General features: G+C 38.7%; 1 protein-coding gene across 1 annotated transcript in view; it reads left to right on the top strand.

Moving 5' to 3' along the window:
• Positions 1-9,401, top strand: part of ACOX3 (acyl-CoA oxidase 3, pristanoyl) — a 35,096-nt gene that overhangs the window by 13,283 nt on the left and 12,412 nt on the right. The window contains exons 7-10 of the mRNA XM_009285373.1: positions 5,809-5,905; positions 6,326-6,508; positions 7,900-8,022; positions 9,037-9,157. Of these exons, the coding sequence (XP_009283648.1) occupies positions 5,809-5,905; positions 6,326-6,508; positions 7,900-8,022; positions 9,037-9,157 (524 nt within the window). The remainder of the gene's footprint in view (positions 1-5,808; positions 5,906-6,325; positions 6,509-7,899; positions 8,023-9,036; positions 9,158-9,401) is intronic.

The following is a 9,401-nucleotide window of genomic DNA, read 5'->3' as shown; positions in this document are numbered from 1 at the left end:
GGTGAAGACCGAGGCAAAAAAGTCATTGAGTACCTCCACCTTCTCCATGTCCCAGGTAGCCAGGTCTCGTTCCTCGTTCCAGAGAGGGCCCACATTTTCCCTCGTCTTCCTTTTATCCCTGAATAGAATCTTTTCTTGTTGCCCTTGATGTCCCTGGCCAGATTTAATTCTCTCAGGGCTTTGCTTTCCTAATCCACCCTCTGTAGGCTTCCTTCTTGTGTTGGAGTTTGTCCAGGAGCTCCTTGTTCATCCATGCAGGCCTCCTGGCGTTCTTGCCTGACTTCCTCTTTGTTGGGATGCATCGCTCCTGAGCTTGGAGGAGGTGATCCTTGAATATTACCCATCTTTCTTGGGCCCCTCTTCCCTCCAGGGCTTTGTCCCATGGCACTCTACCGCTTAAGCAGATCCCTGAAGAGGCCAAAGTCTGCTCTCCTGAACTCCAGGCTAGTGAGCTTGCTGTGCTTTGCAATGGTTGCAGTTGTTTCACTAGGAAGATAGGAGCTGAAGTACATGGTTGAAGCCTAAATAGCCTTCAGAGCTTCATCTTACAATCTGAAGCAGTAGTTCCATGAAGATAATTTCCATCCTCGGCTTCTTTGGTTGTTTGCTTCTACTCCCACACTGCCTTTTTCTTCATGCTGAGACAAACATTCGTGTAGCTGTGTAGGGGATTCAGCTAGGGAAGTGGAACTGTCTGAAAACTAATCTGACAAAAAAAACCCCAAAATTTGGCTGTCTTCAACCAGATCATTTGTCAGGTCTGGTTCACTGCAAGGCCACAGAAGAGGCTGTTCCAGTACAGGGAAAGGGACAGTACAGGGATGTGAATAAGAAAGCAAGTGTAGAAATCAGTCCTGCTTCTCAAATAAACAAGCTTATGCTTGGTTAATGTTTTTATTGTCCAGCAGCCTCTGGACAGAGTCACAAACAATTGCGATAGTAATGAAGCAGCTATAAATTAAAAATAAATGTTAAAAATGCCTGTACCTGTACTTAAATTATCTGAATACAGTACCATCAATCCTTCAATCCCTGTGAACAGTGCCACTTTCACATTTAAACCAAATATTTTGCAAGACACATCTTGCATATTTGCAATTTAAGTCAAAACAGTGATTTTGCAGTGGAATCATTGATATTTCCCTGTTTTGCCCTCTCCGCTTAGCTTCTACAGTCAAGGTTAGACACTATATGGGTACCTACAGTGCTGTGCACATTGAGAAGATGTAGTCACATTGCTAAGGAGTGCTGCCTTATCCCCTCATTTTTGTCATTCACAAGTATCTCAAAACTGTGTAGCCATAGCCAGTTCGTTGCAATGCCTGTCACACTGACAGGCGTTTGATGGTGCTAATGGGGAAAGATAGGTTCAGATCCGGTCAAACATTTGTTTTATCACCCACAGAAATAGAGCCTCGCATCTGCAGTGAACTTCAAAAGTCTTTTTTCTTCGTTAGCAGAGCTCTGTCAGCTCTCGACAGTTGCAGAGTCTGCACATCCAGAACTCCTTGCAAGACTGGCACTTAGACTTTGAGAACTTTAGGGTGCGTGGGTCATTGTGCATCCATGAAGTCCATTAAGATAGGATTAGGAGGCCTATAAAGTGCTATATTGTTTTATCATTGCTATTGAGCATTACTGTTACAGAGCTGCATTCTTAGATTAGAGCCTTGATTGTAGAAACTAGAGCTAAAATATTGCCTTGCAGTTTTCCCCAGCTTCTCTGTAATTCTTCTCAACTCTAACCTTTCTGTGAGTTTCAGTCTGGAATATGTGGCTGTTTTCTTTCCTTCTGCAAGTTTTTCACCAAACCTCTGAAGTGTTATTCTTCCCAAGGTTTACTGTATCCCATAAAGAGCCGTGAGATCACTTGAGTCACAGCCTTCCAATACCATTCACCTGCTTTCTGTTTCTGGCTGGAAGGATTGAGGGAACTGTCACTGCGCCATCTCTAACGTAGTCAATAACAAAAGCTGGCAGGAAAGGCATTTTAGTGAGTCTGAAATTCACCAAAGCGTGCTTGAGCTATTTGTTCTATAGGCAACAGCTTATTAATTTAGTACTGGCAAAAAGAGCTCCTAGCTTTTCCAGCTGCTCCTTTTTTATCAGCATTACTGCACACCAGATGCATTACTATTGCATGATTTAAAGTCAGTAAGATTAACTTTGCTTGAAATGTTCCCTAAACTACTGGCCAAAGAACCCAAACAAGAATGCTACTATTGGAATAGCGCTTCACTCTGCTCAGCTAATCTAGGTAGAAATCTATACGATACAGTTTTTTTTACCTGTGGGCTACATGATGCAAAATTGCACATTGCTATAGAGCCCCATGACATATATTTAAAGTGACAGCTATCTGTCTTTCTTGCTGAGAAGTCTTAATCTCAGTCACACTATTTGCTATGCAGAAGAGGCCCTAAGTAGGGTAGCTTTCAAACCTATGGTCTTGTCATCACCATGTGAAATTTAGCCATTTTCCAAACTTGCTGGTACATGATATCCCCATGACTGTGTATACAGTTCCATTATTGTAAGATATTTCTTCAATTCTTTAAAGAGATTTTTCCCCCTAAATGCGTTGACAGATGTGGTCCATGTCTATTCACTATGCTTTCTATTCACTGTGCTTTCTAGGCTAATAACCATTAGAAATGTGATCGTTGACTTCATTAAATCTTACTACTTATTTTTAATATGTTCCGATATCAAGTTCAAATTGGCCAGTATGTCTAACAATTTCAAATAGCAAAGTTCTTGGAGAAGGAGCGTAACAGAAGTTGGCAGTGATCTCACAAGGTTGCCTAACTCCCAGGTCCTGTAAGGTACTGCTTTTATTTTCAACGCTGGTGCTCATAGGCAATATATCTTATTTCTTTACGCATGGGAATTTTCTGTGTGATTTTTAATTGCTAGTTCTGTCTCTCTCTTTTGCTTCTCAAAGTTTTTGCCATCTTATATGCGTTTATTTTCATAGCAGCTTACAGAAAAAGAAGGAAATAATGTCTCTGTAATGGACAATATCAAGGGAAAAATCTAAACTTTCAAAAATTGTTATTTGAGCTAATTTTGATTTTAAGAAAATAGATTGTTATATAATGATTGGAAATGTATTCTGGTTCACTAGCTGTGAAAAAAGTTATTATAAGAAGGGTATACATATGGGTTTTAATCAAAATAATTCTAGATAATCTTTTATGTGGTACAGAATTAGCTACATTATATTTATGTTGGACAGATTATAATAAAACTTTCTACAAGATTTTTCTCTCTTTCCAACAAAAGACTTCCTCTAGATTAAACTATTTGGGATTGTATCACAACAGGTGAAAGTGGGTAAAACTGTTTAGGTCACTTTGGGAGCTGTTTTGTTTGGCACACATCTGCCACATGTTCAATATTAGTAGGCTTGAATTTCCTAAAAGTACGTTATTAGTATATAGATTTATATATTAGTAGCTTTGAATTTGCTTTTTAAGAAGTCTAGAGTTTCAAGCACTTGTCAATGTAAATAATTTTTTACAACTGCACAGCTTTGCTGAATGAATTAAACTAATCACTACAGTGTAAAACACAAAAGGACAATTTGCCATCTTGTTCATTGTCATTACTACCATGAATCTTACGGTTCGTCACACACAGGACTAAACACGCTCCAAGTATGTATTTGCAAAGAGAGGGCCCGAGAGATGGAGCCCTTCAAAATTTCTTCCTAATCTGTGCCCCGAAGATTGTATCATCTCTCTGTTAGGTCAGCTCTTCCTTTAGTCTGGCTTATGATTCCAGTTTTTATCACCCATACAATAGCTTTTAAAAATAATATTTCATTGCTTTCTTCCATGCATTTTTTCCTACTTGGGAGGGATCCTTTATAGATCAATGAAGCTCCCTTACTTTCATCGCTCCGATTCCTCCTTAAAATTCTCATTTGCTCTAATGGCTTATAAAAAAATGCCAATGCTTAGCTGCCAGCGTGCTGTGACTGGCAGGTATCATATCAAGAAAGTATTCTTCAGTAGTTAGTGTCTGCCTCACTGTTTGTTTGAACACATTTCTAGCTTCTTGCCTTATGCTTGGATTGTAAGCTCCTAGGAGGAAGCACCTTCTTGTAGTTCTATGGATATACGGTAACTAGGAAAAGAGAGTGCTATACTAAGGACCTAAACCTTGCCACACACCCTCTCCTGTAATTAAAGTAATGAGTAATCATAATTAAAAAGCTCAAGTTCTGTCTAACATGCATGCTATTGCTTAAAAACATTGGAGTTGCTATACAGTTTTAGTTGTGGTGGATTTTATTTGGGATATAGGGAGCAGAGAATCTGAATTTAACCAAAAGATCTTTTCTGAATGAGATTTTTTATTTTCAGTGATATGAAAAAAATATTAACAAAGATGGAAATCAGATTTTTGGAAATTCTGAATTTGCTTCTGTTACAAAGTAGTGTTGTCTCACTGAAACTGACACTTAACAAAGCACTTTTTAGCATCATTAAGGCCAGTAAGCAGCTGGTTCTTAGTTAGGATAGTATGCTTTTCTCTGTGACTAAGTCCGAAAATACTGTGTATCTCTAAGGCTAAATAAATTCAGTATGCAGATACATTTCCGTGGAAACAACTCGTAATTTTAAAGCACATGCAGCATGCAGCCCTTATGTAATTTATTAATGTGAAAGACCTGGTTTTCGTGAGCCTTATTAAATAGATCAGCCTGTATTGGCAGGAAAAAGGAATTTGCTTTGATTACAAATACAGCTTTTCAAATGCTATTAGATACTGAGATATTCGTGAGTGGAGCTGATGTTACTGATATTGTGCCAAGTTGTATTGCCCGTATGGGTGAAACAGTTCATACACTTTCTTCCTGAAGAATATGAATACTCAGGACATTCTACCTATTCTAACAACTTCCTTCTTTATTGCTGCTAGGGTGCCACCATTTAGAAAAGGTTATCTTCCTTTTTAAGATGCCACATTCCAGGGAACAGAAATCCTAGTTTGAGTTTAAACAAAGGAAAATTCTCCATTCAGTTCCTTCTCAGGGCACTATTTCAGCTATGTCCTCATTTGTATTGCAATAATATGAATGATCCTCACAGTTCTATATTTTAGACTCATAAAAATATATAGTGTCTCTCTTTCAAAGCAGTCTCCTGACTGGACTGAACAACACAAAGCACATGGTTCAGCAGAATTGTTTGTGGCAGGGAATTGTTAGGAGTCAGAATGGCCCAGTCAGGTTCTAAGCAGGAGAAGGAAGTTCATCTTCGCAAGCTTTTCAATAGCTGAGATATCAAGCCAAGTAACTTACCTAAACTCATGCAGTCTGAGAATTCAGTTCAGGCTTCTGGGCTGTTGGTGAAAGTGTCTGTCAAACTGCCTCTGTATAAGGTCTCTAATAAGTAACTTTACCTGTCCCTCCCCTCAAACAGAATACGTTGCTCATCCTTCCATTAGTTGTTTACTTCTTTACTTACGAAGCTGCTGAAATGGTCTCCTAGAGTCAGTAAGGTGGGGTTTTTTTTGTTTTTGTAAGCATCATCTTTTTTTAAAAAAAATGAACTGAAGAGTTATAACAAATAATTTCCCATCTTGAATCTCCTCTTCTGCCCTGAGTCTGAATGCATTTGTTCTCCCAGGCATATTCTCCTAAAATTACCTACCTGGCTTGATGGACACTGTTTTCAGCTCACTGATATGCCTGAGATCATTGTGCAATCGTGTCTGTTGTGACCTTTTTTCTGTAATGTAGATACCTCAGACTGTGTCGAGGTAGATTTTACATTGCTTGTGTATTTGTTTAAACAGATTTGCCATGTTCCACAATGTCAGGATACCTAAAGAAAACATACTGAATATAGCTGGAGATGTCACAGCTGAGGGGAAGTACTCAAGTTCAGTCAAGGTATGAATCAAGGTTTTGTTTCATTAGTACAGTTCATTAAATATACAAAGGTATAAGTAGATTAAGAGACAGAGCATGGGCCTCTCATGTTGGGAAGTACTAGATACCTGGACTTACATAAGGCTGTTGACAATTTCACATGAGATAGTCAGAATGCTGCTTTTTTAATTGCCTTTCAGAGATGTCTCAACTCACCTTACTGATTTTACTGACTTCTTGCTCTTTGCGCAATCCCACTGATCCCAAAGTAGTTTAGAGAAACTACTTTGAGTCTTACCTGAATGCCTTATCTGAATGTGCCAAGAAACAAAATTGGCCAATCCTCTGGGCTTCTGATCATGCTACCAGAGTTGTATCTTTAGGGAGAATGTAGATGAAATGTTAGCCTCACCATTCAGTCTTTGCCTTTTATTCATACAGGATGTTAAAGAGAGTTTTAGTGCAGCTCTGGGACCCTTGTCCACTGGCAGAATTCTGATCACGGCAGTTTCCACGACCAATTTAAAGCTTGCCTTATCAATAGCCATTCGCTTCTCAGCAGCTCGCCGTCAGTTTGGACCAACTGATGATGAAGAAATACCGGTTCTTGAATACCAAACACAGGTAGATACTTTGGAATTCACATCTACAGACTTCTATATAATGAAACTCAGATTCAGAGCTACTGCAGATCAAAATAGCGACACTGAAGTTAGTGAAATTGAAGTTGTCTATGTCATCTGAAGTGTCATTCTAGTGCAGCTGTGGGGGTTCATTCCAACTCAAGACCTTCTCCTGGCATGATCAGGCTTTTGACATAAGTTCTTGGAATAGCAAAACCCAAAATATTCATGTTTCTCTGAAGTACCTAGAAACATTTTTCTTCTAAAATAGTAACCTTTTCAGAGAAAGACTGTCTTCTATGCACACGTGAAAGTACTGCAGATGTAGAAACTAGTATTTGTTTAAAAATGTCAGTGCCTCTTTTGCTGCTATGCTAATTTTCTCTTTTTTAGCCTTTATGCTTTAAAAGTATAGAAATCAATGACATTCATTGTGTTGAAGTCTCAAGCTAGCACTAATTTTGAGAGGAATATAACCAATGTTTTTCTGCAGATTATGCAGATGAAAAACACCTTTTGCTCTGAAAAAATAGAGCAAGAGTATGTAAGGTAGCTGGGAAATAGAGAAAATTCAGATCTGCTGAATGAGAAAGGTTAATATATAAGAAGTGCTGAAAACAAACCTACCTAGTTTGTCCTTGCAAAGTGGGTGCTTTTTTCCAGGTTTGCACTTAGTCTTGCAACTTTGAAAGATTTCATGGGTTTCTACAAACTGGCAAAAGCTGCCTTCTTTCCACCTCTTCTGAATAAGACGGGGTCTGCTTCCCACTATTCTTCGAGTCTCTCAGTTTTTCTCAGTTTTGGCTTGTTCTGTGGGCTCTGCTTGCTGAACCTCTCATTCCCTTCTTGCTCTACCACAAAAGCTTCCTCAAGTAGTTTCTTTTTTTCTTTATGGGCTCTGAGTTGCATGGAGCAGCAAAGATGCCTTTTTCTCTGCTTCCCAGCCCTGTTTTTTATTCACAGAATGCAACCAGCGCTAACATACATTCAGCAATGAACAAGCAAGTGAAACAGTTACAACCTCTGTCATGTTGGTACTGAAGAAACACATGAATCATGACTGGCCCCAGCATGCCAGACATTGTATAAACACAGGGCAAAAAATATGTCGTCGGTCCCCAAAGCTTCAGTGAACTTTTGCACTGGTTTAAAAGAATGTTTATGACAAAGTCATAAAGTGCATGAACTAGAATAACATAACTGTAATTTGTGTATAGAGTAGTTACACTTAATTATGTTTAGAGAGGGTTATTGTTAAGTTCTCCATAAAACAGTTTTCCAATTTGAACAAAGTAAAAACGAATGGGTTAGTTCAATACTATAAGATAATTACATATATATAACTATAAAAAAAATCAATTTGAGATCAAATCTATTTAATTTTTATTCTAGCAATGGCGTCTTCTTCCTTATCTGGCTGCTGCATATGCCTTAGATTATTTCTCCAAATCCCTGTTTGAGAACTTCATAGAATTTTATGCAGGCTTATTGACAGAGCAAAGGAGTCAGAGACAGGTGAGATATTTACACATTTCTTCTTCACTGAGTTCTTACTATAATAATCTGGAAATTGTTAACTGAAGGACCTACTTAGAAGTCTTAGGCCATCTTACGATGAAGAATGCTAGAGCAATGTCTCAGAAATATGGGACATACAAAGTAATGATTAAAGTTGCATTCAGAAAAGCATCCAAATTAGTTTTGATGGCGTGGTTAAAGTTTTATTGATTTCTGTGGGATTTAACGTTATGTTTCCTTGCAGAATTGTTTATCATAAATATATGATGATAATGCATATTCAGCTTATAACTGTTGTAAATGATACTACAGGAGGCATATATCAAAGACTTTCTGAAATGAGACTATTCTTAATTCCTGCACAGACTCTGTGAGTCTGGCTTGAGTTTGCCATTCATATTCATGCCTTAGGATAAATATTTTTGGAGAAAAAAGTTAAAGACTTTTGAGTCTTAATACTGAATTTCTCATGCACAATCAGACCATTGGAAGCCACCCCTTTAAGTTTTCCTACTCTTTGCAAAATTGATGCTTGAAAGATCAGTGAAAACCATGTAAGGCAGTAAAGATTATAAGTATCCCCTTGCTGACTGGGGAGAGAGGGATTGCTTATGTCACAGAGGGGATAGCAGCTTTCTCTGGACATGCCACCTTCAACCTCCTGCCTCTCCATCTTTGGGAGGAAAAGGTTGCAAGCAGTGAACTATCCCATGCAATGCCATGGCAGCTGGCACATCTGAGCTAAGATGTACCCATGTGTCCATTACCTGGCCCAAATTATTGCTGTCCCATATAAGAAAGTTAGTGCTGAAGGTTTTTCAGTTGTGGCAGGGTTTTTCTGTGGCAGCAAAAATATGCTCTGCCCTTACATAGATCTCAGAAAATTTTATGTATGTATGCCAGTTACTCTTTCCTTGATTATAAAGCAGTACATGTAGCTATGGCTTTAACTGGTCACAAACTTACTTTGTCTAAAAGTTATTACTCACTTGTAACTTGTTTTTCACAAAGGCTGATATGGGACGTGAGATTCATGCCGTATGTGCTGCCAGCAAACCACTGTCTTCTTGGACTGCTCAGCAGGCAGCCCAGGAGTGCCGAGAGGCTTGTGGAGGACATGGTTATCTTGCCAGTAAGTTACAGACTACTGCATACACTGATCAGAAAGAGAATGGTTATGTTGATGTGTTCTTTGACTGTTGTTGTGTCAATGGTGTCTGAATTTTAGCAATATGTTTAGAAATGTTTTTTTCCTCATATCCATATTTTTAAAGTTCATTTCATACCAGATTGTTGTGGTTTAACCTGGCAGGCAGCTAAGCACCACACAGCCGTTCGCTCACTCCCCCCGCAGTGGGATGGGGGAGAGAATCGGG

The sequence above is a fragment of the Aptenodytes forsteri genome, unplaced genomic scaffold (assembly GCF_000699145.1).
Source record: "Aptenodytes forsteri isolate BGI_AS27 unplaced genomic scaffold, ASM69914v1 Scaffold88, whole genome shotgun sequence".
In the NCBI taxonomy this organism is placed as follows: Eukaryota; Metazoa; Chordata; class Aves; order Sphenisciformes; family Spheniscidae; genus Aptenodytes; species Aptenodytes forsteri.
This window is presented reverse-complemented; position numbering and strand designations above follow the sequence as displayed.